Here is a 27,464-nt window from a genome sequence, read left to right as displayed (position 1 = left end):
TTTAAAGTTGTATAACTTTTGCAGTTTAATTAAAACATTGTCATCAATCATTCTTTTTTAATTTAGCATTTCAAAAACCAAACAAAATCGAACTACCCCAAAAAATGGTTGTTTTAAGTTTCTATACTAATTGACTACGCCCATGGCCAAAAGTAAAAGTACATTTGGGAATGCCAACCTGTGGCGATGCCAAAGCAGCTGATGAGCGGGAAATTCAAAAGGCCTCTACTAAAAAATCCAGCTTTATTGGTGCAGTACTTAGGTCTATTTATTTATTCGCTTTTTATCTTACCTTAACGAATACTTTTTACGAACTACGCGGAAATGTAACATACTTAGGTTGCTACAAGATATTCAACGAATTGTGGCGCAATATAAAATACGTTTAATAGGCCAAGTCTAATTCTTTGGGGACGCCTACGGATATCGAAGGCCCTTACTTGTAAGATCGAGCGGCGGCGGGCTATGGCGAATCTAAAAGTTCAATTACGGAATCCTCTTTGACCTTAGCCGCAACGTTTCCGTCTATATCCTCTGCAAGTAAAAAAAAAGGATTCGGGTGGGCTCAATTAAAAACGGGATGTTAAATTAAAAATCGGTATAAACTTAACAGAACTTGACCCCCGTTGGTAAATAAAACAACAGGCCTTGGTTGAAAGTTGTTTAATAATATAGTTAAAGTACACATCTTCTTGTACATTGATTTCATATTTGTTCATTCTGATATTTAAAGGGTTTGGCATCAAATCAAAGTCAAAGCATTGTTAAATTTAAAATCATTTTCTTAACATATAAATCCGTGGTGGTACGGTTTGAGCTTAAATAAACGACCATGGTCAGGAGGTCCTTAGCAATCGAGTGCCTAGCTTGATGCATAACTAATCCTCCATTTTCAATCGACTTTCATCAATAAAAACGCATACATTTGTAGCCATTAGACATGATAATTTAATGCAAATTCGCCCTGACTTGCAACACAATATAAATACGCACATGCGGGCAGCACCCTCCACTCCACACCACTCTGCCTGCCTCAAATCCATTCAGTATCCGTAGTTCAACTAAAATAACTTAACTAACTTAATTGTCGGTGTCGCGGCTGGCTGCCGCCTCGCCTGTCTCCTCTCTCGCCTCGTGCATAGGAATAGGAATACGGCCAACTTGCATTGGCAGAACTTAAGATTAACATCTGATTTAGGTGTACGCTTAGTTGTTAAGTTAGTAATGCGTAGGGCGATTAATTTCTCCGGGCTCTCCGCTGTGATCAATCAGCAGCTCGCTTCGATTGCAAAAGAATAATAAATTAATTGTGTTTCCTATGGTAATTACTAATGAATGCTGGTGCTAGTTTGTGTAATTGTAATATCTAGGATTATTTTAGTTGGTGTGCGGGGTGTGGTCAGTGTGTTTTGCTGAGGACCCCGGGTTAAGCGTAACACAACTACTCGAGACGACACAGAAACGAAAGACACAGGACATAACCTAGATGGGTGAGCCAATTGAAAGGGGCAGCGACAATCTGGCCGATGGGGAAGCAGCACCTGCCACTGGGGACATGGGGACCCGCTCCTATAAAGCATGTCTGTTCTGCCTGCGTCCTGCAACACAAGAATTACAAGCATCAGTTGGTGGGTCGCGATTGAGAGCGGATGAATGATGAGGTGACTGCGATTGGAACTCCGAAGAATAGCCTCTGAGGTAAGATCTGGCCTTGTGCCACCGGGAGAGGAACGGAAAACAGAAACTGGGCTACCCAAAGCAAGGATCATGGGGGTGAGGTGCGGGCCGTGAGATGTGCGGTGGGATGCGTGGGATTCGGGTCCTGCCTAAGGGCCGGCATTCTGACCCTGGCCGGAGGATGCCGTTGCAGCTGCAGCAGCCGCAACCGCAGCCAGATCCAATAGTTGGAAGTGCTTTTGATCCGCGACCGCAGCAGCCAGGGATTCCAGGAGAGAGGCATGAACAGCTGCAGCCGCCGGCTGCTCGTGCTGTTGCTGCTGCAGCTGCTGCAGATGCTGGTCTAAGACTGGCCGCATCTCTGGCGATTGGCGACGGGCCTGCTGTTCTGGGGATTCTACGAGTTTCATCGGCGGCAGCATGGACGGGTCACACAAAAAGATCAGGGGAAGAAGAGAAAGAGAGAGAGAGAGAGAAAGAGAAAAGACAAAGAAATGCACAAGTTACTTTAATTAGTTCAATAATTATCATCATATCAACGCGAAGTTAACACAATAGCAATCGAAAAAAAGGATCTCTAACCAAAAAACCTTCACTAACGATCTACTATAATTTATTAGCACATTACTTAAAATAGAATTACATTTCGTGGAATAATTAAGAATCGGTGACAAAATAAATACAAATCAAATGAAGAAAGAACAACAACAGGTGGTTGTAAAACCGAGAATTAGGCTTAAAACTGCTTATACCACATTTGGGCGCCTGGAGCTGTCTGGCTTAGGTTTTCTGTAAAAATATACAGATTAAAGTATGGGTTTCTTGGGCACCCGAGCCCACCAATGTTCCACGGGAAAACCTACCGTGAGCGCAGCCAAATTTGCAAGTCAACACGCCGATAAAGCACCTCTGTCGTTTTACGTTTCTTAAAAACATTACCATCTACAATACAATCAACGAAAGCGGAAAATAATCAAAAACACAAGTCCTTTTCCAGCCTTCCTATGCAGTGGAGTAGGATTTCTTTGTCTACTTAGCCTAAAGCCGTGGCTAGGGGATTCAATTAAGTTTAAGAACTCTTTTGTGTCAAAGCAGATTTTGGCGCAGGCACTTTAAACGCAAAATGTCTACAAAATGCCATACTAATAGTTTTGAAAAAATTTTAAATATAATGCTACAAATTTGTGTATAATGGGATAAATTTGAACTGGGTACTCCAACTAAAATCGAATGAAGGACCTAAAATTATAAAGTAGAGATGGATCTATATAAGTAAATTCGAGAAACAATCTGTAATGAGAAAATTGAAGCCGCAGCATGTTTTCTTTAAAAATTTCGAAATTCCCTTCGCAAGGAATGAGTATAGCATTTAAGCCTATGCGTTAAGCATATAAATTCCGAATTCTTTATCTGAATATTATCAAATCATGCACCAAAAGCAGTACTTCTACGCTGCTTTGCGAGATAAATTGTTATATACATGAAAACGGAAAACGAAACTCTCATGGAGTGAAACTTGAGGATTCCATCTCTATGAATAAAATGCTTGTTGCATTAGGGTGAGTGAGTCTGTGTGGATGTGAATGGGATGTGTATGGATTCTTATGTCTACTTTAACCTATTGTCTACAATCAGCACTTTGTAAACTTATAAGGGATTCTTGGCTATACAGAGTTATAATTGATTTACTGGCTTATTGCAAAAATGGATCCAACGTACCGGATTGCTGGGGCTGCTGTGCCGGCGTGTAGGCACGTTGGCCGCCACCGCTGCCGTTCGACGTGGAACTGGCGACGGCTTGCTTGGCGGGAGGACGACGCTTGGCCAGAGGCATGTCGTCGTCAGAGTCGCTTAACGTCAGATCAACCTGTTGCATCGACGGAAGACAATCATATTGTAGCAGAATTTAATAAAATATGTAAGCTCACAACTTACAGTTTCACTGTTTGACGTGGATGTTGGCTGATCGTCCGGTGCTGGGGACAAATCGCTCTTTACTGGTTTGGCATCGTCCGAGATAAGCTCTATAACAACAACAAAGGCATAATTAATATCAATAAACAGAACTGGCATCGTTGTGGCCGCTCACCTATATCGTCCGATATGACCTCAACCTTCTGCACTGGCTTTGAGGGTGTATCTAGGATCTGCGCCTCGCTTCGCAATCCTGGTGTGCTCCACGATCCATCCTGGTGCAGCTGGATCTCGGTGTCATCGCTCTTTAAAAGCGACGAGCCCAACACCTCCTGGAAGTATCTGTGGAAAAAGATGGGAAATCAATTACTTTCAGGTGATTCACGATTTGGCATCCTCATACCCATCTATGACTAGGTTGTCGTAAATGGCCGGCTTGTCGCAGACGGGACAGTTCCAGGTTGGTTTGCGCTCGTTCATTTGCAGGTAGAGACTGGCGTCGAAGCACTGCAGGTGCGAACAAGTTGAAGCTCGGCACGGCAGCAGCATCTTCATCTTGCCCAGCGGGCAGTTGAGTGACACTTTAAGCATAGTGGTGGCTATTTCGCAGTCGGCATCCTCCGTCAGCTTTTCTTTGACTACGAAGAAAGTATTTATAAGCAAGGATACACTACTTGGTAAGCGGAAACATACTCAGGCCGCGGGTGTAGTCAGCCGGCTTCACGCCCTTGGTCTTCATTCGCTGCAAGAGTTGTGCGGAGGTGAGTTTTTTCACCAGGTAAACGGCCAGGCAGTAGCTGCGCGTGTAGTCCGGACACCACTGAACCATAATGGTGTTGGTGACGGTCGGCGACAGCTTTACATTAGAGGTGACGTTAACGGGGCGCGGCGGCCGTTTGGGCTCCACATTTGGTCGGTTTGTAGGAATGACATTCTGTCGGTGATTGTGGATTAGGAGGTGTCATTCGGTCCTGGCTGGACTATCGGTAGATACTCACTGGCAGCTGACACAGCTTGTTGTTCACCTTGACATTGACGTTAGGCGGAAAGCAATCCTCCTGGTCGCACGAGGTCTCAACCAGGCAGAATCGCAGTTGTACCTGGATGGCGTGTTCCACCTTAGAGCTGTTGCGGATGTCGCGATTGGACGCTATTTCAGTGGCTTGCTGGGGCGTGAGTGTGAAGTAGAAAGGCACCTCTTGGACGCGCTGAGTGTTGCGTGGGACCAGCGTCGAAGGCTTGATCAGTGTGCCAAGGACATCGTAGAAGGCTAGCTTCTTCAGCCGCACATCGGGATGGATGGGCAGCTGGCTGTTGATGCTGTGCGTGTGAAGGAAAGGTGCGCCGCCGACCACGTTCATCTGGCCTCCGGGCACCTGGACGCCCGGACCGCCCCCCACGAGGCCCACCTGATTCTGCTGCACGCTGGGCGGCAGCTGGATGTGGGAGTACATCCTGGTTGGGTCGATGTACTGCAGCGTGGCGCTTTGCTCCTGCACGGACTGGGCGTAGACTTCCTGGACCTTCGGGGCGAGCAGATCCAAATTGGTGCGCAGGAACGAGAGGATGCGGCTCTGCAGGTCGGTTTTTCGTCCAGCGAAGGAGATGTTCAGAAACGACAGAATTTTTTGCAGCTCGACCACTCGGAGCATCTGCACCATTTGCTCACATTCCTGCAAGCAAGCCGAACACAAAAAAAGGTAAGGAAAATTGGCAAGATAGTTGTAACCAAATAGCGGGACTTCACACCAAGCCCAGGCACGCACACACACAAACGCATAGGCGCTCACTATGTGCGAATATCGCGTTTTCGCACATTTGTATACATTTGTATGTACCCGTGCGGCTTGGTAAAATTATAAATCGAATTTTTGCCTTTTCAGCCAATATCGTGCCAGCCGGAAAAGTATTAGCTCTACAAATTTTATTTTTGTCAGACTTTGACAGGTCCGAATTTCTCGCATGCCACCAAACCATTACCTAGCTGCTCAAACATGGCGTTCAATATAGAGCCTTATTGCATTAAACCGATCCGCTTTTAATGGCTTATAACACAGGTGAATAGAAAAATAAGCTAGTGCAGACACCACAAAACCCGGTTTCTTTTTTCGCAGCTGCTATAAAACAAACGGCCGCAAAAATGCCTTTTTTGTCACACGAATTTTTTGTTTTGTCCGCACGGTCTGAAGAAATATGGCGGACGGCAGTGTTGCAAATCGCCGGCAGGCTTCTCTTTTGCGTCGGCTGGGTTGCCCTCCCACTCGGTGGGGGGCAGCCACACTTTTTCGCTGTGGTCACTCTGGGTATCAATGGATCCCATATTTGTGGAAAAATCTTTGAGCTGAATGAAAAGGGGTCGGCAGAAACGCACCTTGTATTTGCCCGCATCAAAGGGATTCACTGCTATTGGCGCTGAAGATGTTGATTGGTGGCCGGAGCTCGAAGATGTTGCGGCATTTTCCGCCTGCGTGCGCGCCGTCTGCGAGCGGGTCTTTCGCATTACTGTTATTTTTTGTCTCCGGTGGCGTTAGGCGGTCAGCAAAAGCAGTTGCGGACTCGATTGCATTCGCCTGGGACGCGCACCACACATAAAAACAAACACTTTCGGCGGTTTTTTAACGATTGCTGGGGAAACAAAAATATTTTACGCGGCGTCGTCGCGATGAGCCGACTAGAGTTGTCACTATCGATCGACACCCTGAAATCCCATAACGCGTCACCACCACGACTAACGCAGCTATGAAACACCCTAACGCGTGCTTTTGTTTACAGTTGGCAGCCGTTACTTTTTCAGAGTCCTAATTCTAGGCATTTATTTAATTGTACAAATATGGGTCTATCTATGCAAGTGTGGTATAAAAGGGGCCCGGCGCTTGGCGTGGGCCTAGAAGAAGTCCATGTCCCCGCAATTGACGTCCAGAAAGTCGTCGTCGTAGCTAATTAATCCCTTGAGTGGGGCTCCTTGAGCCGCCGCCGCTGCAGCCGCCTTGGATGTGGAGGGCAGTTCGGCGTTGTCCACCAGGTTTATGTTGATCTCGTGCGTCCTGTACTCCGGACTATCCTGCTCTTGGCCAGCGCCAACGGGAGAGGGTGGCGGATTGGACACTTTGGACGGAAGTAAAACAATAAGTTACAGATAAGACAGAGATATTAAAGGGATTTCCTTACAATTGCCCGGCTGACTCTCGGCCCTCAGTTCGTCGCCCTGCATGTAATGCTCCTTGCGCTGGCTCAAAGTGGGCAGCTCTGGGACCTGTTTGCTGAGGCACTTCTTCAACTCTTCCACCTTGCGATCCCGCATCAGCGTTTCGATCTGTTTGCGCGACTTGTTCAGGCTCTGTCGATCCTCGTTGAAAATTGACTTCTGCTGCTCCTGGGTAATGTTGTCGTGGTGTTTCAGCAGGAACAGGAATACACCGCCTGGTGTACGTCTCCGTTTGCCATTCTGTTATGAAGATATGTCAATGAATTTAAACCGAGGCCGCTCCTTTGTCTACTTACTTTGATCATCATGCCGCCATCGGCTTCGATGCGCTGAGTTTCTTTGTATAGCTCCATTGGCAAATCCATACCGAGCACTTCCACCACTCGAACTATCAAGGTAAGTATTTAACTCAGTACTCATGGCTTAGTTTATTACACCAACTCACCTAGCAATTCGTCTTTTTCCTCGTACAGTTTGCTTGCCATCTCCGTGGCCACGTCCGAAGGATCCCGGCCAACTACTTCGTTGAGGTCTAGGATGTGCCTGGGCTCGCAGGAGTCGGAGGAGCCGCTGGCCGAGGATGTTCCTCGTCGTGACCGGTGACCAAGTCGGCTCTTTACCGATCCGCGCTCTGGATACTCATCTGTGGGTCGACTGGAGGGCCTTCCCCGTTTGTGGGCCGGATGTGAAGACTCACCGCCATCCTCCGAGGAGTTAGAGAGCCGGCGCTTAAGGCTGTTCTCTCCGTTAAGCCGGTAACGCAGCGAGAAATCGTAGTTCTCGACATTCCGATCCCGCCCACTTCGGGTAACATCGCAGCCACGCATGTTCTCGCTGAGGGCTTCCTCCTGCAAAGCGGACGCCCAAACGTTGTACTTCTTAAAGCGTACTCGACTGGGTTGCATATCCGCATCCGTCGGTGGAACGCGTCTCATCACCGTACGCCGGATGCGCTTTTTTCGCTTTTTGTGACTGCCGCGTCCAATTGAATCCGTGCGCAGCTTCTTAATGCATCCGTCCTCAGACGACTCAGCAGAAGAGGAATCGCTATTGCTCTGAGACTCGTCCTCCAGCTCCGTCTGGATCTGATGGCAGGTGGTGAGGGGGCTGGCCAGCTTTTCCGCACCTGCAGGTCGCTGCAACGGCGTATAAACGTCGTCGTTGTCGCTCTCTGATAGCTGTAAGGGGAGCAGAGATGGTCAAGGAGGGTTGCCTTCAAGGACTTGGTAGTGGTTACCTCGCCGTCCTCCAGGTCAACGTCGTTCGAGTGCAGCTCCATCATTTTTCCAGGCGAGAGAAAATTAACTCGACTCGACGGTAGTTGCCGTGCTGTGCTGGAAAACGCCCAAAGTGCAGCGCCCACCAGCTGTTTGTGCAACACTGAGCGAGCAGAGTGACCTTTTTTTGTTAGTTGAGGAATATTGAGGGCAAAAAATTAACGGAACTTGGTAAAGGAATTTGTAACTTTACGCCTAGTTCTCGCCTGAGTTTAAAATCTACAACATGTAGGTTTCTATGCAAGAAGTTACAAAAAAAAAACTTCAAGCCTTCTGAAAATTGTTTTTTTACTAAGCCAAGTATTTCCGCATTACCCACGACTGGTCACACACCACACGTGCACTTACTTTACTCTAACGGAACGTGGTTGGAAAAGAACGCAGTTTTTTTTTAATAGTTTTTACGGCTCACCATGGTGCGGCCCAACAACAATCAGCTGCCGGAGAACCTGCCGCAGCTCCAGAACCTGATCAAACGGGATCCGGAGTCGTACAGCGATGAGTTCCACATCCAGTACCAGCACTTTCTTAGCCTGCTGGAGGTTTTTGCGCTGAATCCCAGCGAGGAGAACAAGTCCCTTGATGACATCGTCATGTTCGTGGCCCAGGTGGCCCAATGCTATCCGGCCGTGTGCGAAGAGTTTCCCAAGCGCCTGTCCGATCTGCTGAAGAACTACGCCACTGTCTTGGATCCAGCCATGAGGAATTGCTTTGTGAAAGCCCTGATCCTGCTAAGAAACAAGAATCTAGTGCCGGCTCTGGACATACTGGAGCTGTTCTTTCAGCTGCTAAGGTGTCCGGACAAGAATCTGCGCACTTTCCTGCAGACGCACATCGTGACTGACATAAAAAACATGAATGCCAAGCACAAGGATATGAAGCTAAATTCGGTAAGATTTAGCAGAGTAATTACAGTGTAAGTTAAGTAGTAATTAAAAACGCCATTACAGAACCTGCAGGCCTTCATGTACTCTATGCTGAAGGACGCCAATCCCAAGGCGGCCAAGATGTCCGCTGATATCATGATCGAGCTGTACAAGAAGAACATCTGGAACGATGCCAAGACGGTGAATGTCATAGCCACAGTTGGCTGCTTCTCCAAGGTGACCAAGGTTTTGGTCACCTCTCTTAAGTTCTTCCTCGGCCACGACGATGAGGACGAGGAGGAGGACTCCGACAGCGAAAACGAAGTGGACCTGAAGGGGGCTCTGATGGCCAATCGAGTCAACAAAAAAACCAAGAAGAGGACCAAACAGCTAGCGCAGATCAAGAAGCAAGCGGTGAAGGCGCAGAAGAAAAAAAAGAACGCGCCGGCTTTTAACTTCTCGGGCATTCACCTCGTACACAATCCACAGGGAATGGCCGAGGGCCTCTTCAAGCAGCTGCAGGGCACCAACGAGCGGTTCGAGGTGAAGCTGATGCACTTGGACGTGATTTCCCGCCTGATCGGCATCCACGAGTTGTTCCTCTTCGGCTTCTATCCGTATATAACTCGCTTTCTGCAGCCCCATCAGCGCCAGGTGACCCGTGTTCTGCAGTTTGCGGCTCAGGCGTCCCACGAACTGGTTCCCGGAGACATTATCGAACCCATCCTTAAGACGATTGCCAATAACTTTATCACTGAACGCAACTCCAGCGATGTGATGGCCATCGGTCTGAATGCCACGCGAGAGATTTGCATGCGCTGTCCCCTGGCCATGGGCGAGGATCTGCTTCAGGACCTCGCCATGTACAAAACGTATAAGGAAAAGTCTGTGATGATGGCAGCACGTTCTCTAATCACACTCTATCGGGAACAGCTGCCAGCTCTATTGCACAAGAAGGATCGAGGCAGGCAAACGGAGGCCCAGGCCGAACGGAAGGTTCGTGCCTACGGAGAACGCGAAGTCCATGATACGGTTCTGGGTGCGGAAGCTCTCCTCAAGAACTCCAAAACCATTGACATAGAGAGTGATGAAGATACGGACTCTAACGATGGGGAGTGGGTTAATGTGACGCACAGCGATGGTGAGGCAGGTGGAGCCGATGAGGATGATGAGGAGGAGGAAGAGGATGATGACGACGAAGACGACGACGACAGTGACGGTGACGATGGGGAGGAGGAGGAAGGCGAAAACTCCGATGAAGGAGTGGAAAGTGGTGAAGAGTCGGCCAAGGCGAAAAAAGAGAAGAAAGATATAAAACTTCTCAACCAGAAGGAGGCTGCCCAGGAACTGGCTCTTACCCGTATATTCACTGACGAGGATTTCAAGCGCATCAACGCGGCCAACCTCAAGAAGACCGTGACAAGTGCCCGCAAGCGGCCGCTTGAGCAGGATCGCGCCGAGTTTGTCAAGTTAAACAGCATAGAGATGATCTACAAGAAGCGCAAGCACGACAAGGAGTCGCGCCTGGAGACTGTGCAGGCTGGCCGACAAGATCGCGAGCGCTTTGGATGGAAGGACGGACGGGTGAACGAGCACTGTTCCAAGACGAACCGGGAGAAGCGCAAGACCAAGAACTTTGGCATGCTCCGGCACAAGGCGCGCTCCAAGGTCAAGAAGAGCTTCAAGGACAAGCAACAGGCGCTCAGAAAACATTTACTTCACCAGAAGAAGATGAAGTAATTGCCCCAGGAGCACATAAACTTGTAGTGTTTCATATAAATACTAATTTAAGAGCTATTTTTAACAATTTGTAACCAATTGTATAAATGTAGATGGTAGAGTTTAGTATCTGCTTTATTTCAATTCATATAGACTTTGTACGGTTGCCTATGCATTAAACTAATTAAAAAGTATTCGTGTGGCCGGAAGTCGTCTATCTGCGTCGCTTCTCGGATTTTTTGACGCGCTTGGGTCCCTTGACGAAGCACCAGTCCACCTGGATGGTTTGTCCCATTATTTCGGCACCGTTCAACGCCTCCTTGGCGGCGAGTGCCTGCTTGTGGGTCTCGTACTCGACGAGGGCGTAGCCCTTTGAGAACCCAGTGCGCCGGTCGAGATTCAGATGGATGTTCTTAATTTCGCCGTAGTCGCAGAACTTTTCCTGGATCTCGTCCTCCTGCGCCTCCTCGTGAATGGAAGTCACGAACAGAATCCAACCCTCGACAGAGCGCTGTGGTCCCGGCTCCAGCTCATCGTCGTCCTCGTTACGCACCCGCTCGTAGCTGTGGATCGCCTCCCGGGTGTTGCTGTCGCTTCCGAAACCGCGTCCCTTGCGGTGCTTCGCCTTCTCCTTCAGGCGCACTATGCCCTCTGTTTTGATGGTAGGGTGCACACGGTGCGGCGTGGGAGCAAATATAAAGCATTAGACCTGCGGAAAAGAACATGCACTAGGCTTACTTACGGTCGCCATCCTCGTCCACCTCGAACTCCTCTGCATTGTCAATGTCCAAAACATCAGCCATTTTCTATATTGGTTATAAAAACAGAATCAAATAGTTTATTTTCTTTTCGTTCCGCGTCCGGCCAGTAGCAAAAACTCAGATAGAGATGGCATAAAAGATAGTGTTGGCTAATGCCGATAGGGCCACTGTCGGCCAGACATTACCAAAATGCCATGTTTGTTGGGATGATTTGTAGAATTGAGTTGCTGTTATTTTTACAAAACTTGATTGATAAAATTTAATAAAAATTAACATTTTTATTTTTTTTATTTATTTAAAAATAATTACAACCTCTACAAATAAAATATAAATATTCCATTTTTTTCTCATTTGTAAAAATTAATCACTGTCGTGATTTGATTAAGTGTCTGAAAATTAAGCGATAGAGTGTAAATCTATTGATAAAAATTATTCTTCTTAAGCAGAATCATATACTTTTATAATTAATTGTCTTATATTTAATAATGGCATCAAATTGCAAATTTGAAAGAGTAAAGTTTTACTAAAGGATAATCCTATATTTACAGCTTTGAAGGTATATAAAAATGAAAAGTCAAAAATGACAAAAACTAATATACAGGCATTACCCATTAGAATTAAGTTATTTTTTTCTACATGGGGTCCATGCCGAGAAGGATTTTTTTATACACAACATTTAATAGCGGAGTAAACTAGTACACGTATTGAATATCCAAAAACAGTTGCTTTATTTAAATCGCAAATATAATATATAATCTTCATTTTATTTTTAGGTCCTGACTAAAAAAACTAAATATAGAATTACAAAGGCAGCCAAATAAAACCACAATACTTAAATTAAGAGTGTCAACCTAAGCCACAAAATAAATATATATATTCCATTAAAAAATCAAGTTAAAACACGTGCCTAACAATATACATATTTTATCAAAGAAAAACAACTGTGGTTTTACAACCACAAAAAACTGAAGATAAAGTATCAAAATGACCAAAATACACAAAAATACCGCTATTAAGATGGCCTGCGTTCCATCACTAAAAATCGCGCCATCCCCAGCTGAGCTAAGCGGGGCACATTTTGCCGCAAAAAGAGGGGTGTGGCTAATTTATTGTGTGTATGTGGTTGAATTGGCAAATCTTATCAACCCAAAGCAAGCAGACCCCAGTCGATCGCCAATTGTCGCTCAGTGTGCTTTTCTTTGTTGATGGGCTGTGACTTCGCTGTCAAAAAGCGAGTGCTGCCTTTTGTTTCCCTCCCGTTCGGCATAGTTCCAAATTAAACTTGAAAATAAAAGATTTTCGGTCTCTAACACTCAGCCACCATGTGTCAACCCACGGGCCAGATGCTGTGCGAGATCAAGAACATGGCGCTATCGGGCGATCGGGAGCTGGATGACCAGATACGCCTGTGGATCAAGTGGGACAAATGCCCCAGCACTGCCTGCCAGATCATGGACGCCGTGCGGGCGAAGGATTGGGACACGTAAGTGTAGTTATACCCAAACAAGTGCTTGTCTTCATAATCCTTACTTCTTTTACAGGCTCCGCAAGAGACTGTGCAAACGGATCGAATTCGGCACAGCAGGATTGCGGGCCTGCATGCGGGCGGGCTTCGACTCCATGAACGAGCTAGTGGTCATCCAGTAAGTTCGATTTTATCCTATTTCCAACAAGTGGTTATATAAACGTATCGGTTTCCAGGGCGGCTCAGGGCTTGTGCGAGTACATAAAGGAGCAGTACCCAAATCCGGAGGACTGGTCCGGGCGGGGCATCGTCTTCGGGTATGACGGTCGCTACAACAGCCACCGATTCGCCGAGCTCTCGGCCATTGTGTTCTTGAACAACGATTTTAAGGTGTGGCAGTTCAAGCGCTACGTGGTTACGCCCATGGTGCCTTATGCAATCTTGAGGCTGCAATGCCTGGCCGGCGTTATGGTCACTGCCTCGCACAATCCCAAGGAGGATAATGGCTACAAGGTGTATTGGTCCAACGGGGCTCAGATCATTCCGCCGCACGACGCGGGCATTCAGGAGTCGATCATGAACAATTTGGAGCCCAAGAGCTCTTCATGGGACGACTCGGCGATGTGTGGGAACAGCAGCTTGGAGGATCCGTACGACATCGTCGTGCCGCCGTATTTCGATATCCTGAAGAAGAGCCTGCCCTGCGCCCTGTTGGAAGGCAACGGAAGGTGTCCGATCTCCTTCACCTACACAGCGATGCACGGCGTGGGCTATGAGTTTGCAAAGCAGGCTTTCGCCCGCGTGAATCTGAAGCCGTTCATTTCGGTATGCGAGCAGCAGGAGCCGGACCCCGAGTTCCCTACAACGCCCATGCCTAATCCGGAGGAGGGCAAGACGTCCCTGGACTTGTCCATCAGGACGGCGAAGGCAAACGGCAGCCAAATCATTCTAGCCAACGACCCGGACGCCGACCGCCTGGCAGTGGCCGAAGTGCGCGAGGACGGTAGCTACAAGCTGTTCAGCGGCAACGAAGTGGGGGCCCTTCTGGGCTGGTGGTCTCTGGAGCTGCACAAGATGCGAGAACCCGACTGCGACGTGAGCAAATGCGTGATGATAGCCAGCACGGTCAGCTCGAAGATTTTGAGGGCCATGGCCGAGCGGGAAGGATTCGAGTTCTTTGAGACGCTGACCGGATTCAAATGGATGGGTAACAAGGCCATTGAACAGCAGGAGGCGGGCAAGACGGTGCTGTTTGCCTTTGAGGAGGCCATCGGCTTCATGGTCGGCACCTCCGTTCTGGACAAGGATGGAATCAGTGCCGCTGCTCATGTGGCAACCATGGCCTGTTATCTGCGCTGCAAGCGGTGCATGACGCTGCAGGAGAAGCTTCGTGACATCTACGAGACATATGGGTTCCATACGACCATCTGCTCGTATGTCATCTGCCGCTGTCCGCCTGTGATTGAGCAGATCTTTGAGCGCCTGCGCACCTGGGACGAGGGCAAGGCGGACACCTATCCGCCCAGCATTCTAAACGGCGAGTACGAGATCGAACACGTTCGCGATCTGACCACTGGCTATGACAGTAGCACCGGCGACAAGAAGGCCACCCTGCCGACCAGTTCCAGCTCCCAGATGATCACTTTTACCTTCAAGAACGGCCTGGTGGTCACTCTGCGCACCAGCGGCACGGAACCCAAGATGAAGTACTACGCCGAGATGTGCGGCAAGCCGGACGAAAAGAACTGGGCCAAACTGACTAACACTTTGAACATCATGGTGGAGGCCATTGTCGAGGAATTCTACGAGCCAACGAAGAATGGGCTCCAGCGCAAGAAGGACTAATCTGGATACCCCTTTTAGGGGAAACTCTACGCGAATTTGACGATACATCAAACATGTTGACCTGGCTAAAATTATTAGTTCCATACCAACAGCACCGATGCACAAGCCAAAAACTAACACCAGCGAAAGCTGTTTACTATTAGTTTATAAAGGATATTCGATATGTTAGTACTTTATTTACAATAGGCGAGTATTTATGGTTTTATGTAAATAAAAGCGATCGCTACCACGCACCAGGCCAAACCAAAATCGAACGAGTCCCCATAATATCAGGCTTATGGTCAGCAAAACAAAACGCCTGTTCCACTCCGCAATTTTACTTCCTTATCTTAATGGTGTGAAAAAAATGAGACCACCATGGCTCACCACACTTGAATTAATTGCTCTTATAAGTGTTATCATGAAAATTGAGTGTCAGCTATAGAACGAATCAAAAACGGATTGATGTGAGATTAAATCTAATTCTCACATATTGAAGTTATGTGCAATATGGTTGACCAGCCGCCCATTTATCATTATAGGAACTGGTTATTAATCAAAAGCTGATAAGGCAATTGTTTTTATAGAAGCTAAATGAATGAATTACTTACGTGTAGCCTCCATAATTAACGTCATCACACAGCGAAAAAAAACAATTCAATTAAAGCTGTTAAAAAAGTGGGTTCGATTTATTTTACGGCATGTGTTTTCATAAGCTAATTACAGTTACAACAGTTACAGTTTGATAGTTAATATATAAATGGTATGTATGCTTAAGAGTTGGCTTTCCAATTGCTTTAAGTAATTGCTAGAGAATTGCAATAAAAAATTGTGCTTCGGCAGAAGGCATTTAGCTAGGAAACGAAAATAAAATCAAACCTCAAGCAAAAGTTCTCTAAGTAGTTTTGTAAATAGGTATATACTATATATGTATAGATTGGGTTCACTGGAACGTACATATGTTCGAATACGATTTCGGGTTCTTATCACTATAATTTTGTTTCTAAAAATACACGAGTTTCTGTATATAAGTGGTTGCTATGCACAGGTTAGTACATACACCTGTAAGTGGCTGTTGGCAATTTGTGTGTATAAAATGCATATTCAGGCAGTCTTTGCTTAAATTATGTATTTGTCATCAGTTGCATTCGAGTTATAGTTTTGTCGTTCCTCAACTTTTAGCAGAAGAGTTAGGACCTTTCGGTTTCGGCTTAAAATGTGCGTCTGTAAAATTCTATCGAGTCGCGCCAAGAGTGGTAGTTCCACTTTTGGCGCAAGTCCGAGTCTTAGCTAAAATTCCATGGGTTCGCCTTGGCTCACTCCATTCCTTCTTAAGGCTAGCGCTGGGGTTTAAACGTCACAGATATCGGTTAAAATATACTGAGACGAGAAAGCCCAACTTTATACTAAACATATTTCCTAAAATAAAAACGTGTATAAAAGAGCTGCATTGAAGAGTTGATTTCTTATGATCGCGGTTCTGCAAGTCGAACCATCATTCTTATAATTAATACTTTGGGAACTTGTAAGTCATATTTGCTTATCAAAGGGTCGTGTGATATGTTCGAGTCGGTTTAGGATGATACACTGGGCTTTTGAGCATTTGTTGTTGATATTTTGGGTCATAAGTTCACGTTTATAGCTGATAAGTACATCGGGTCCTCACCTAATCTTCAGTTATTTGAACAAAGAAGTAAAGGGCCTGCTTTTATTGAATCTGTTCGGTTTCGACTTTTCGACTTGATTATGTTTTTAAAAATATTTTTCTAGCCAGATAGTTGGATTTGGAGCATATTCGTTAATAATTAATTTTGATTGCTCCATTTGATTGATTATGATGAAGTTTCTGGCGTTTGAAGATTATTTACTTCTCAAAAGTCCTCTAAAATCGAATCACTTGAGTGAATATTTTATAAAAGTAAATAAATTAGGAATGGAAAGGAAGGAAACGTTGGGATTATCAGACAAACACATGCAAATACGACGATTGGGTCTGGTTGCTGTGCGTGGGCGTTATTATCGGTGGGGCGTTGTGGTGGTGTCATACGGATGTTTCAGAGTTCAGCTTCAGCACAAATTTGTTGCTCTTGGGATCCACCACCTCCTCCGCCAGGTTGAAGTGCGGCAGCTTGTGCACGGTGACCATGAGAGAGACATCGTTCTGGATCAGCTGGAACGTGCACTCGTTGCCAATGGGCCGGGAGACGATCTCGTCACAAATGAGCGACCACGACTGCACCCAGCGGCGCTCCTTCTCGCTCTGCATCACCGGCGACTCGGTCAAATACGGTTCCAGGAAGGCGCGCGGCGACAGATCGTGCTTCAGGCAGTGTGCCAGGTGCTTTAGGATGCTCTCAAAGGTGTGTCGTGGCTGCTGGCGCGTAACCCGCAAGTATTTCTGCAGAGCCCTGGCCATCGAGGGAAAGACCGCAGAGGCAGCCTCCTGCGGATCGAGTGGCAGTGCTGGAGCGGGTTCGTTATGGATACGCTTAATATGGGTGAAGGCCTCTTCAGCGGCAGTGATTAGTCGGGCACGCCGCTTCTTCACGCGCCGCTCATACTCGTGTTCCTCGTAGAAGCGCTCGTTGTGCGAAGAGTCACGCCTCCGGGCATTTGCCGCCAGAACCGCCCTGCTCTGACTCTGCTGCTGCGAATTACTTACCCCATCCACTTCGTAGTACTTGAAGCTATTCGATATCTTGTTACGCTGGGACTTGGATACGGAAATGGGGATGCGCTCCAGATACGGGTTGAAGATCGGGAAGTCCACGTAGTAATGCTGCAGCACCCACACAGCCGCCCGCTGTATGCTCAGTTGGCCCAGCATGTAGGACCGCGAAATTCCGTCCGGGGAGCGGATGATCTTGACATAGTAGCAGGGCTGCTGGTGCCTCAGCTCCAGCAGCACCACGGCCACATAGTGGATGAACAGGAGCGTGTCCACAAAGTTGGTGGCATAGCCTACCAGCGACTTGTAGTCCACGGCATCGCCTCCGGTCTCCACCACGATCTTGGCTCCGTTCGTGACCTGCACGATGTAGAAAAGCCAGTAGGCGAACGTGCAGATGGTAACCAGCAGGAGTACCAAAGCGCGGTACAGAAAAATCCGCGGCATGCTTGCCGAAGTGCGTCTCATGAACACCGCCCATAGTCCAATGGCCAGGAGCAGGAGGCGGGCGGCCAGTGAGACCAGCTGGCCCTTGCACTGCTCGCTGCAGGCCAGCAGCTGGGTGCGCACCGTCTGCGTCAACTCAGGATGATCGAAGGCCGAGGGGAAGAAGCCCACATAGGGCATTACCACCATGGCCACCGGCGAAAAGAAGGTGCCGCATCCCAGCAGAAAGTAGAAGCTAGACTCTACGTAGCGCCTGCAGGCGAAGCCGAAGCCCTTGTCGCTTTCGCGGTGCCACATGTTGTTAATGTCCTCCATTGAGATGCTTTGCTCGGATGTGTTGCCCGTGACGGCGGTAGTGTTCTCGCCCCAGTTCTCGTCCTGCGGCAGAATCTGCACCTCGATGACCTCTTGACCATCGTGGCTGCCATCTCCTGGTGGGCGAAATTAGTTTAGTTGGTTATGTTTGACTAGTACAACCATTTAGCTCACCTGTCATATTAACGCTGGTCTGGTAGGGTGCCATGTCACCTCGCTGGAATCCCTTGCCCGACTTGGAAGAGTGGGTGCTGCGGTGCGAGTGTCTGGAACGATCCCGCTCCCTGTGGTAGCCGTTGTTTACACTGCCGCCGCCTCCTCCTCCACCACCACCACCTCCACTTCCTCCTCCCCCCACCGCCGTTGTTATTGTGATTCCGCGACCGTCTGGAGCGTCCACTGTGTTCCGACTTGACGGATTCGTTTTCCATTGCAATTGGGCTAGCTTGCGTGGGCTACACCCGATCCCGTATCCCCCTTCTCGACAAGCTGGGTGCCCCAAATCACCTCGCAACCTGACCGTGCAGCTATTTTAGTGTCTAACTGTAATTACGGCCGCGGCAGCAGGTTTTCATATGCAGGTATGCAGGGCGCAGTGCATACCGCTCACAGCGATTTAGAGGTGTTTTTCTAGCTAATTGTGCGGCTCATTGTCACTTTGGGTCTCTCGCACTGCCTTTTCCTCCGCAATTTCACTATTTCACACACATTTTACGCTTTTTATTCACTTTTCTTTTTCGTGGACTTGGCTTCACCCCCGACGCAGTGTGACCCTAGTTCAAAAGCGGACAGTGCAATCACACTGCTTCTCGGTGTTTTCCAACACTGTCGTCGTGAGCGGTAAACTAAGGCAGTTTAAATCGATTATTTTATTAGGCATTATTATCAATGAGCCGTAATGGCAGAAAGTAAGTTTCTGGCTTCCTGGTCTGTTGGATTCAGTCGGATGGCGCGCTGAACCAACTTAAGGGAGCAGGCCTTGTCAACTGGACTCACGGCCTGGCTCGCATAGATCGTTGTCTGCGCCTCCTCGCTGGCCAAAATGCTAAATGTTTAAAAATCATTAAAAAATAATGCATATTATGCAGACACACTCTCATCTCACCCATTCTGCTGATTGGTATGGCCAAGTGTAAGAGCTATCAGAGCCATATTTGAGGTGGCCTGTTGGTAGGATCGATCCTCCAGAAAATAGTCAAGAAGAAACTTTAGCATCACCTTGCGGAGTCCTGCGGAATGGGGAAACATGCGGACTCGGGACTGTAGATAGCACAAGGCCTTGCGGGCACCCTCCTTAAAAAAGTGATATCATCAGTTTCTTTAAACCAACACAATCAGATCTTCCAACGCACATTTATAAGGAAATAGTAGGCCGTTAGGTAGGACACCTCGGCGCAATGCTTCTCGTTGAAAGCGTACGCACTCAGCTCCGTCATTATCGTCTGGCTAAGTTCGTTATCCTTATGAATTATGCCCAAGGCAAAGGCCGAGTACAAGGCCTGAATGGGCACTTCCCTTAACAGAACGCTAACGAAAATTATATCGTCAGAGAAGTAGAATAAACAAACCAAGTATCCGCTACTAACCACTGATAGAGTAGGGTTTTTGTGTCCGCTTCACCCTGGAAGGCGTAGATCATGGATGCCATCGCCACCAAAATGGTAGCCGCCTTATCATCATCCTGGCCCACCACGTTGCTTAGAACAGAGTTGTAAATCGAATAGGATTCCTGCAGCTGACCGGATCGGTAATAAGCCTGTGCCAGGCCAATGATTGGCTTAAATGTGGCATGGGCTACCGTGTTTAGGGCGTTCACCGCCTGCTCCGGTTGGTCAAGCTTCAGGTATAGGTATCCCAAGTTCGTATAGAGCTTGTCCCGATCCGCTCCCGGTTCGCATATCTTACAAGCGCGGGTGAAGGCTTCGATCGCTTTTTGATACAGCTTTTTTCGGGCATACAAAAATCCCTGGAACGACAGCGATGCGATACTGGCATCGGCTTCCTCATTTTGCACATACCTACAAAATTTTGGATGTAAATATGGTTTTACAATACTACATTAGTACCTACCAATTAATGGCATCCAGTGCATAAACATCCGCATACATGTGATCTATAGCATGCCGTATGTGCGGCTTATTCCGAGATCCCGGATCCGATAGCATCTCGCACACCCAGTGCGTGAAACCCAATGCCGCCTCCGGATGGTAATCGAACTGCTGGCAATGACGGAACAGGTCGAAGGCCTCCTCCCGGTCACCGATCGTCTCCGCCACCATAGCCTGACCTATCCAAGCGTTGGCGTACACAGGACTCGATTGTTGGGCTCGCGTGAAGGCCTCATTGGCCAGTCGGACTTCATTCAACTTGACGTACAGCACCCCGAGATTGGTCCAAGCCGTGAAGCATTTTCTTTCCAGTTCCACTGCTTGGATTAAACAGTGCTGAGCCAGCGGCAAATTCTCAAATTCCGAATGCATGTTGATCACACCGAGTAGATTCCAATTCTGCCATCGATTGCCACGCTCCTTGATAGCCATCTTACATACCCTAGCCGATGTCTCCAAGTGGCCCCTGGCCTCCTCGGGAATGAAGATTGCACTGTAGTAGCTGGCCAGTGCCAGCTCGTACCACAGGTAAGTGTTCTGCTTCAGCTTTAAAGCGCAAAGATAGAATCGCTGGGCCAGCTGTAGGAGATCCTTTCTCGACAGATACGCAATGGCTTCATCACGCTTGGCCAGACTGCCGACCACATCCAAGTTGGCCATTGAGGACGGTAGTTGGGCCGTTTGAACGAACACACTGGCCGAAAGGCGCCACAGCCAAACCATGCCCTGAGCCTCTGGCTGAAGAAAGGCGCTGTAGGAAAAGGGAATATAATTATAATAATGTTTAAAGTTGAAATAAGTATGAAGTCATAATATTGGGTGATAACCGAACCTTTGAAGATGTCCTACAGCTAGTTGGAAATGCTGTTTTGACCTGCCATACAGATTCTGGGACTTAAGACTATTAGCCATGCCAATATGCGCCTCAGCTGCTCCCCGTAATCCCGGCAGGTAACTAGGATTCAGCCTTAACAGCGTATCGTAATCTTCAATAGCCTCGGAATACATGCGAATTGTCTATTAAATATGGTACAAAATAGTTATATTAAGTAACCCGTTTTTTCACAACTTCGCACCGTTTTAATGGAGGCGATCTGGAGCAGAGCATAACTATTCTCCGCGGAGAGCTCGAGAATCTTCTGGAAGACCCGAATAGCTGAGTTGTAAGATCCTCGCGCGGCATAAGCATCACCCAACGACTCCCAGTATACCATGCAGCGCGAGTCGTGTTTGATGGCAATGCGGAAGCATTGGATTGCCTGTAATAAAAACGTTTAAGTGGTTTTTTCAGTAATTATCTGCTAATCACCCACGTTATCCCACTTCTTCACATGCAGAAAGTGCAGTCCCAGCTTGTACTGTAGTCGGATTGATTCGTCGTTGCCCAGATGCCGCAAGGTGTTAAGGAGAAGCGTCTCGTTTAGGTCCTCCTCGCCCAGTTCCTGGTAGATGAAACTCAGAGCATCGACTGCTTCCTCGGCCAAGGCATTAAGACTGATGCACTTTTCATAGCACTTGCGCGCACGCGACAAATCCCCAGTTGCCAGCGGATACAACCTGCCCAGATAGTCGAAGCACTCGGCAAAATGCGGACGCAATCGTGTGGCCTTCAGTATGCAATTCAGGGAATCTGAATAGTTTTTTAGCTCCAAGTGCAGCTTGCCACAAAGCAGCTGAGCCTCGAAGGACTCTTGGTTGCCAATTTTTCGAATAGCTTCAGCTGGGGACCTGCCATAAAGCAACACAAAACTGAGTACGAATTCCTTAAAACAAGGTGATATGACTCACAATAGAAATTCTGCTTTGGAAAGTTCATCTAAAGGCAAATCTTTCAGCAGCTGCAGCTCGCCCAGCTTAAAGTAGCAACTAAAAAGTAATAATTAATGTAACAATACCGAATTTAAAAATAATTTTTAAGACTCACCGAGCTAAGGCCTTAACATTGCTCTCGGACTTCTCTAGCGTTTGCAGCATCCTGACTCCTTCTCTCAATTTGGAATCCTCTTTTTCGTGGGATAAACACAGAGCACACGCTTCGTTTTCCTGTCCAAGCTGCTGCCACAACTGAAGGGCAAGCTTAAAGGCGCCCAGCTCCATGTGGATCCTGGCCAAAAGCTCGGTAGTTACCTTGTACGCTGGATGACTTTGCTGCGCTTGCAGTACCAACTGTCGGGATGCTACGAACTGCCCTTCAGCATAAAGATCTAGTGCCTTGATCAACAGGGCCAAGTTGGAGTTTGGATTAATTTCCAGAAGTTGCTCAGCGTACGCCTGGATCGGATGCCTCAACTCTTGCTGCCAGAGATCTCTACTCGGTTGATCATGGTTTTCGCAGTAGGTCTTGCATATCCACTCAAAGCCGTAGACATCCTTGGGGTGGGATACGGTCATGTTGCATGCGTGCCGCACGCAGGCTACAAAATCCTTCTCCTTGTACAGCCATTTAAGGTAGCGCTTGTAAACGACACTCTTCGTATTTAAATCTGATGTGTCCAGGAGAGCATTCATTGTTGTTTTATACTAAGGATAAGCTGTTTAGGTATTTATAGGCTTATGATAAGACTACGTACAAGTTGGGAGTCATCTGGGGTAATATCAAAATCGTTGGATAACCAAATCCGTCCCAGGTACTCTTGGATTTTGGCATAGTTTCTGCCCTCTGGGTTCTTAGCTCTCTTTTTCAATACAGCAAAGCAAGCGGGTGCCACTGTCGAGTCCGAAGCCAAGTTGAAAAGCTTCTCCCAAAAGTCCAAAGATTGTTCTCTAAAAAAAAACAAAATTAAGGGATTTTATGTGTCCTAAATTATTGGATGATGACTAATATCTTACGGTTGCAGATCCGCCAGTTGATCGTAGATCTCCGGCAGCTCGTTGCTGGGCGCGCAGTTGGCTAGACCCAGGAGCGCGTTGGTGGCGGGTCCCTCCGTGAACTCGATGCAATGCCTCAGGTTCTTGGCCGCCTCCGCCTTGTCCAGATTCTGGTATGCGGCGCCGAGCAACAAGTAGCCCATGGCATTTTTGGGATCCAATTTGAGCAGGCGCTGCAATAAATGTCATTAGGAGAGTGCAATTGGGGTACTCTACAACGGTGACGTCACTTGGCACTTGGGTATGGCCTCCGCGTGTTTGCCTAGCTTTATCGTCTCCCTAATGTCCTTGATCAAGGCTTTTAGCTCTTTTCCGCCATTCATTGTAAATATAAATGTTTATTTTTTTTTTTACTGTGCCAAGTGTTGGGCAACTTGTGCGCAAAGCCAGTGTTGGTCATCGATTAAGGAGCAACAGCTGGTTTCCAAGCAATTGTGTATTAAATGTGAGTCAAAATGCCCATAAACTGCAAGTCCCAGTGCGGAAATCGGGCTGCTTTGAAGGTGAGTCCTTAGACTATATACGCTCAAGATATCCCATTAATAATGCATTTTTCAAAGCGCCCAAAAACCGGCGATGCCCTGTGCAAGGAGTGCTTTTTTGCCGCTTTCGAGGCGGAAATCCACCACACAATCTCATCCAGCAATTTGTTCCGGCGTGGCGAAAAGGTAGCCGTGGCGGCCAGCGGGGGCAAGGATTCTACTGTCCTAGCGCATGTGTAGGTTCTTGGTTTCCCGTTTTCAAACTTCTTTAATCCCGTCTATCCCTTTCAGCATGAAACTGCTGAATGAACGCCACGATTATGGTCTGGAACTGGTGCTCCTTTCTATTGACGAGGGTATTACTGGCTATCGGGACGACAGTTTGGAGACGGTCAAGCAGAACCGCGACGACTACCAGATGCCCCTGAAGATCCTATCCTACGAAGAGCTCTACGGCTGGACTATGGACCGCATTGTCGGGCAGATCGGACGCTCCAACAACTGCACCTTTTGTGGGGTCTTCCGTCGACAGGCCTTGGATCGAGGGGCCAAGCTGCTGGGCGTGGACAGCATAGCCACGGGACACAACGCCGATGATATTGCGGAGACGGTGCTGATGAACGTGCTCCGTGGGGACACGGCTCGCCTACGACGTTGCACGGACATCAGGACCGGCGGTGGCGAGGATTCCATTCCCCGTGTGAAGCCACTTAAATACAGCTACGAAAAGGAGATCGTGATGTATGCCCACTACAAAAAGCTCGTCTACTTCTCCACGGAATGTGTATTTGCCCCCAATGCGTATCGCGGACATGCCCGAGCCTTCCTCAAGGACCTGGAGAAGGTGCGACCCTCCGTTATTATGGACATCATTTACTCCGGCGAGCAGCTGCGATTCAAGGACACCGTAAAGAAACCAGTGCGGGGCATATGCACTCGCTGTGGCTTCGTTTCGTCGCAGCAGCCGTGTAAGGCGTGTGTACTCCTTGAGGGTCTGAATAGAGGATTGCCCAAACTGGGCATAGGCAAAAAGTCCAAAGGTGAGCGCATGATTGCCAAGCAGGATCAGGAACTCGCCCTTCGGGAGCGAGCAAATTTAGTAAAAAACGATTTTTAGCATTTAAAATTGTGATTTTTATTCAATGTATGGGGTTAACAAATAGTTTTCTGCGAAGATTCCAGACCCTGCAAAGATAAAAAAAGACAAGTTAGCTAAATGGCTCAAATCAGCGATAAAGTCTAAAATATATAATGAAGCTCAGTGCCAATTTTTTAACCAGGGCCCATAACCAGCCAAGCAAGACTCCCTATCTCCAAAAAAATATTGGAGAAGTTTGTCTGCGCTTAACCTTTATATGTTGTCTGTGAATGGTTTAAGTGATCATCATTGAAGTCTTCATTTTTGTTTAACCAAAAAGGTTTTATACTAACCTTATTTCACAATTCTTTTAAGAATTATTCTGCTTCATCGAGTTTTCACGTACCATTAAAAGCCTGTAAAACAAATAGAGAAGTGATTTTAGTAAAAGAAACACAAAATAATAGTAAACATTATATTGAAAATCATCAGTTAATTATATTAAAAAGTTTGAATCACAACGGTTCATTAGAGATGTCAGAAAATTTAAAAGCATCATTGAATTTTAGTGGTTTTTAAATCAAAATAATAATTACCTTTTTAATGAAGTGGTACAAAATGGCTCATCAAATATTTAAATCCATTTATACTGAACTGTAATAAGAAATTTGAAAAAATTTTAATTGGAAGACAAAATCAACTTAATTTAACATAAATAGAATAGTGTTAAAACGAAATCAGTAAAAACTTGTATAACATCAATACATTTTTCAGTCGAAAGATGGTGTAAGTTTCATTCATCACAACATTATAGTTTTAGGATTTATAAGTAGACACCTTCAAACTGAAGATTTGGAAAGTTACTATTTATTGATATTGGATAATTGAAAGACATTAAGTTAGATTTATAAAGTAAACTTAAATTACCTTTTGAAATGGGTTTTTGGACCAATTTTGGAATTGGATGATCAAATCAACCGATTATTCCTCGCTGCAAATAAAAAATAATTGATTCATTAAAAACTAAAAAATATAAGGTATTCAAAAATGTAATATCTTTAAATTAAGATAAAAGTTCAGTAAAAACTTGTATAGCATCAATACATTTTTCAGTCGAAAGATGGTGTAAGTTTCATTCATCAGAAAGTTTTGTGGTGACTTTATTTTAATGCTAGAAATCTTATATTAAAAAAAAAAGGTTAATTACCATTTTAATTTGCGGATCAATAGACCTCCATGCTGACTGAGCGTCATACCCAAAGTCTGGACAACAGACCTAAAAATAATTAAAGGTTTTCATAAGTAATGACTACAAAATATTTATTTACAGTTTTTTATTTTTATAAAACTTCAGAATTAGTTATAACTGATTTGAATCACAACGGTTCATAAGAGATGTCAGAAAATAGAATAAAAAATCATCATAGAATGATTATAGTCTTTCTCAAGCATTACAAATGTACTTACCAGTTTGATCTTTTGTCCGAAAACCACGTGGTTGGTGATATTTACTCCTTTTTGTTTCTGTAAAGATAGGATTATTGAATTAGAAACTGTAAGTATACTAAAAATAACCTTATTAGAGGAAAAGGGAATGTCGACTTTACGAAAATAATATGCACCGCAAATTCGGGTATTATAAATTTGGGTTATGCTTGGGCAAAGTGCATTTTATCTGCGAACAAGTAAAAAGCACTAGCTAAAGTTGAGATTCTTTACACCAGCGACTCGTGTTCGCACAAATAACTTAAAAAAAATTTTTTGTTAAAAATTCAACTTACCAATTCACATGTGCCAACGTATTAACGCAGCACTAAATATTTACTGGATCACCTGCAATATAAATAATACATTGTTTAGATATTGTTATATTTTAATTTAAAACTTGTCGAGACTGCAAAGGATTCTGGACCACGTGATTGCAACTTGAGTTGCAATCGGTAAAGTGCATTTCCCTGCAGTGCACAAATTAATCTTGCAACATTGAGTTCTGCAAACAAGCCAAACGAACTCTATTCGCAGTTATATTCGCTGCAATCTCTGGCTATTGTTTATCTAAATAACTTACATTTTAATTAATTTGTGTTTTTGGTAAGATGTGATGCTTCCTCCACGTTTTATGTAAAAGTGAAGCAAATGAAGTTGGCTGCGATTAATGTAGAGACGCAGTGTGCCCGCCGATTTTACAAGCCGGAATACTGAAATTACTCGCAAAAGTGGCCACACTACGAAAACATTTTTAGTATGCTTATAACTGGTCGCACTCCCTTGTGGATAATGGGGTTTTGCGCGATTTGTGAGATTGTTCGAATCTACAAAGTTTTGGAGTATTTGTCCTGCGTTAGATGGCAAATGGCAAGATTAGGTTTTTCTTGGGAAACAGTCGAGTTCGACTGTGTTTTTTGTTCACTGACTGGGGACACCAGTGATGCCAGATCACCGTCATAAATACTGCAAAATCAAAGGGGGACTCCTGGAATATATTTAGATCTTATATATATTAAGTTATTTAATTCGAATTTATATCGCATTTAATATATAACCTTAATTAATGTCACTAGGTAATATCAATAGGTAATAAAAATATTAAATATGACTAAACTTCATGTTGAACATTTTAGTTTTGACATGATATGTCTGACAAACTTTCAAAAACCATGTGTGCATCTGTGTTCAAAATGGTCAATATCTTCGTTTGCAAAAGCAGCAACGTCTTTTAAAAAAGCCCTTTATTAAAATTGACCTTTTTACGTAAGCTGAATTTTTAATTGCAAAATAAATATTATTTGA

At 46.1% G+C, this 27,464-nt stretch overlaps 8 protein-coding genes, 1 long non-coding RNA gene and 4 other non-coding genes across 19 annotated transcripts; 3 read left to right on the top strand and 10 right to left on the bottom strand.

The window, feature by feature from the left end:
- Positions 1-232: 232 nt before the first annotated feature.
- On the bottom strand, positions 233-6,291 carry LOC108038903 (E3 SUMO-protein ligase PIAS1). 6 transcript variants are annotated; one of them, XM_017115780.2, is made up of 9 exons: positions 5,963-6,290; positions 4,590-5,264; positions 4,285-4,525; positions 3,995-4,229; positions 3,767-3,933; positions 3,613-3,701; positions 3,397-3,544; positions 2,541-2,619; positions 2,274-2,466 (listed from the first exon to the last, which is right to left on the bottom strand). In XM_017115780.2, exons 1-9 carry the CDS (start codon positions 6,089-6,091, stop codon positions 2,424-2,426), a joined length of 1,806 nt encoding a protein of 601 aa, XP_016971269.1. In that variant the 5' UTR covers positions 6,092-6,290; the 3' UTR covers positions 2,274-2,423. The 6 variants fall into 6 exon arrangements, with proteins under 6 accessions (XP_016971271.1, XP_016971274.1, XP_016971273.1 ...); XM_017115782.1 differs by lacking the exons at positions 2,274-2,466; positions 2,541-2,619 and adding an exon at positions 233-534 and having other exon boundaries at positions 5,963-6,289; XM_017115785.2 differs by lacking the exons at positions 2,274-2,466; positions 2,541-2,619 and adding an exon at positions 649-1,279 and having other exon boundaries at positions 5,963-6,289.
- An 82-nt stretch (positions 6,292-6,373) lies between these two features.
- On the bottom strand, positions 6,374-8,180 carry LOC108038911 (phosphorylated adapter RNA export protein). Its single transcript, XM_017115796.2, has 5 exons — positions 8,034-8,180; positions 7,242-7,974; positions 7,093-7,184; positions 6,760-7,036; positions 6,374-6,696 (listed from the first exon to the last, which is right to left on the bottom strand). The coding sequence occupies exons 1-5, from the start codon at positions 8,076-8,078 to the stop codon at positions 6,476-6,478; spliced, it is 1,368 nt and encodes a 455-aa protein (XP_016971285.1). The 5' UTR covers positions 8,079-8,180; the 3' UTR covers positions 6,374-6,475.
- A 185-nt stretch (positions 8,181-8,365) lies between these two features.
- On the top strand, positions 8,366-10,852 carry LOC108038910 (protein SDA1 homolog). Its single transcript, XM_017115795.2, has 2 exons — positions 8,366-8,963; positions 9,024-10,852. Exons 1-2 carry the CDS (start codon positions 8,487-8,489, stop codon positions 10,677-10,679), a joined length of 2,133 nt encoding a protein of 710 aa, XP_016971284.2. The 5' UTR covers positions 8,366-8,486; the 3' UTR covers positions 10,680-10,852.
- LOC108038912 (RNA-binding protein 8A) lies at positions 10,776-11,562 on the bottom strand. The gene is made up of 2 exons (XM_017115797.2): positions 11,401-11,562; positions 10,776-11,309 (listed from the first exon to the last, which is right to left on the bottom strand). Exons 1-2 carry the CDS (start codon positions 11,459-11,461, stop codon positions 10,873-10,875), a joined length of 498 nt encoding a protein of 165 aa, XP_016971286.1. The 5' UTR covers positions 11,462-11,562; the 3' UTR covers positions 10,776-10,872.
- Positions 11,563-12,464: 902 nt separating this feature from the next.
- Positions 12,465-14,978, top strand: LOC108038897 (glucose 1,6-bisphosphate synthase). Of its 2 annotated transcripts, XM_017115774.2 has the most exons (4): positions 12,473-12,534; positions 12,737-12,902; positions 12,961-13,062; positions 13,121-14,978. In XM_017115774.2, exons 2-4 carry the CDS (start codon positions 12,742-12,744, stop codon positions 14,727-14,729), a joined length of 1,872 nt encoding a protein of 623 aa, XP_016971263.1. In that variant the 5' UTR covers positions 12,473-12,534; positions 12,737-12,741; the 3' UTR covers positions 14,730-14,978. The 2 variants fall into 2 exon arrangements, with proteins under 2 accessions (XP_016971262.1, XP_016971263.1); XM_017115773.2 differs by having other exon boundaries at positions 12,465-12,902.
- Positions 14,979-15,369: 391 nt separating this feature from the next.
- Positions 15,370-18,932, bottom strand: LOC108038898 (vang-like protein 1). The gene is given in 3 exon segments (XM_017115775.2): positions 15,370-18,254; positions 18,313-18,493; positions 18,495-18,932. Coding segments are annotated over 3 exon segments (1,761 nt in total). The 5' UTR covers positions 18,570-18,932; the 3' UTR covers positions 15,370-16,749.
- A 52-nt stretch (positions 18,933-18,984) lies between these two features.
- On the bottom strand, positions 18,985-23,497 carry LOC108038896 (tetratricopeptide repeat protein 37). Its single transcript, XM_017115772.2, has 13 exons — positions 23,345-23,497; positions 23,076-23,287; positions 22,817-23,009; positions 22,171-22,766; positions 22,035-22,112; positions 21,560-21,974; positions 21,323-21,505; positions 21,079-21,263; positions 20,209-20,997; positions 19,725-20,156; positions 19,491-19,665; positions 19,244-19,431; positions 18,985-19,183 (listed from the first exon to the last, which is right to left on the bottom strand). The coding sequence occupies exons 1-13, from the start codon at positions 23,435-23,437 to the stop codon at positions 19,024-19,026; spliced, it is 3,699 nt and encodes a 1,232-aa protein (XP_016971261.2). The 5' UTR covers positions 23,438-23,497; the 3' UTR covers positions 18,985-19,023.
- Positions 23,484-24,722, top strand: LOC108038899 (cytoplasmic tRNA 2-thiolation protein 1). Its single transcript, XM_017115776.2, has 3 exons — positions 23,484-23,617; positions 23,675-23,832; positions 23,888-24,722. Exons 1-3 carry the CDS (start codon positions 23,570-23,572, stop codon positions 24,711-24,713), a joined length of 1,032 nt encoding a protein of 343 aa, XP_016971265.1. The 5' UTR covers positions 23,484-23,569; the 3' UTR covers positions 24,714-24,722.
- On the bottom strand, positions 24,707-26,861 carry LOC108038900. The gene is made up of 8 exons (XR_001768972.2): positions 26,743-26,861; positions 26,456-26,507; positions 26,142-26,198; positions 25,882-25,950; positions 25,602-25,665; positions 25,271-25,328; positions 25,028-25,090; positions 24,707-24,781 (listed from the first exon to the last, which is right to left on the bottom strand). It is a non-coding gene; the product is annotated as an uncharacterized LOC108038900 (long non-coding RNA).
- LOC123037004 lies at positions 25,159-25,239 on the bottom strand. Its single transcript, XR_006417292.1, has one exon. It is a non-coding gene; the product is annotated as a small nucleolar RNA Me28S-Gm3255 (small nucleolar RNA).
- LOC123037015 lies at positions 25,404-25,483 on the bottom strand. Its single transcript, XR_006417305.1, has one exon. It is a non-coding gene; the product is annotated as a small nucleolar RNA Me28S-Am982 (small nucleolar RNA).
- On the bottom strand, positions 25,743-25,822 carry LOC123037016. Its single transcript, XR_006417306.1, has one exon. It is a non-coding gene; the product is annotated as a small nucleolar RNA Me28S-Am982 (small nucleolar RNA).
- Positions 26,021-26,105, bottom strand: LOC123037005. The gene has a single exon (XR_006417293.1). It is a non-coding gene; the product is annotated as a small nucleolar RNA Me28S-Gm3255 (small nucleolar RNA).
- Positions 26,862-27,464: the final 603 nt, after the last annotated feature.

This window comes from Drosophila rhopaloa, unplaced genomic scaffold (genome assembly GCF_018152115.1).
Source record: "Drosophila rhopaloa isolate 14029-0021.01 unplaced genomic scaffold, ASM1815211v1 contig_115, whole genome shotgun sequence".
Lineage (NCBI taxonomy): Eukaryota > Metazoa > Arthropoda > Insecta > Diptera > Drosophilidae > Drosophila > Drosophila rhopaloa.
This window is presented reverse-complemented; position numbering and strand designations above follow the sequence as displayed.

Coding starts and splice junctions, on each gene's coding strand:
- LOC108038897 (XM_017115773.2), top strand. CDS start 12,742: ATGTGTCAACCCACGGGCCAGATGCTGTGCGAGATCAAGAACATGGCG. Junction 12,903..12,960: donor CGGGCGAAGGATTGGGACAC/GTAAGTGTAGTT, acceptor CTTCTTTTACAG/GCTCCGCAAGAGACTGTGCA. Junction 13,063..13,120: donor AACGAGCTAGTGGTCATCCA/GTAAGTTCGATT, acceptor ATCGGTTTCCAG/GGCGGCTCAGGGCTTGTGCG.
- LOC108038911 (XM_017115796.2), bottom strand. CDS start 8,078: ATGATGGAGCTGCACTCGAACGACGTTGACCTGGAGGACGGCGAG. Junction 7,185..7,241: donor GGAAAAAGACGAATTGCTAG/GTGAGTTGGTGT, acceptor TTACCTTGATAG/TTCGAGTGGTGGAAGTGCTC. Junction 6,697..6,759: donor CGAGAGTCAGCCGGGCAATT/GTAAGGAAATCC, acceptor TTCCGTCCAAAG/TGTCCAATCCGCCACCCTCT.
- LOC108038899 (XM_017115776.2), top strand. CDS start 23,570: ATGCCCATAAACTGCAAGTCCCAGTGCGGAAATCGGGCTGCTTTGAAG. Junction 23,618..23,674: donor GAAATCGGGCTGCTTTGAAG/GTGAGTCCTTAG, acceptor CATTTTTCAAAG/CGCCCAAAAACCGGCGATGC. Junction 23,833..23,887: donor TCTACTGTCCTAGCGCATGT/GTAGGTTCTTGG, acceptor TATCCCTTTCAG/CATGAAACTGCTGAATGAAC.
- LOC108038912 (XM_017115797.2), bottom strand. CDS start 11,461: ATGGCTGATGTTTTGGACATTGACAATGCAGAGGAGTTCGAGGTGGAC. Junction 11,310..11,400: donor GGTGGACGAGGATGGCGACC/GTAAGTAAGCCT, acceptor CCATCAAAACAG/AGGGCATAGTGCGCCTGAAG.
- LOC108038903 (XM_017115779.2), bottom strand. CDS start 6,091: ATGCGAAAGACCCGCTCGCAGACGGCGCGCACGCAGGCGGAAAATGCC. Junction 3,702..3,766: donor GGTCATATCGGACGATATAG/GTGAGCGGCCAC, acceptor TTGTTGTTATAG/AGCTTATCTCGGACGATGCC. Junction 2,075..3,396: donor ACAGCAGCCCCAGCAATCCG/GTACGTTGGATC, acceptor TGAAACTCGTAG/AATCCCCAGAACAGCAGGCC.
- LOC108038910 (XM_017115795.2), top strand. CDS start 8,487: ATGGTGCGGCCCAACAACAATCAGCTGCCGGAGAACCTGCCGCAGCTC. Junction 8,964..9,023: donor AGGATATGAAGCTAAATTCG/GTAAGATTTAGC, acceptor ACGCCATTACAG/AACCTGCAGGCCTTCATGTA.
- LOC108038896 (XM_017115772.2), bottom strand. CDS start 23,437: ATGAATGGCGGAAAAGAGCTAAAAGCCTTGATCAAGGACATTAGGGAG. Junction 23,010..23,075: donor CAACTGGCGGATCTGCAACC/GTAAGATATTAG, acceptor GTTTTTTTTTAG/AGAACAATCTTTGGACTTTT. Junction 21,264..21,322: donor AGATCGCCTCCATTAAAACG/GTGCGAAGTTGT, acceptor CATATTTAATAG/ACAATTCGCATGTATTCCGA.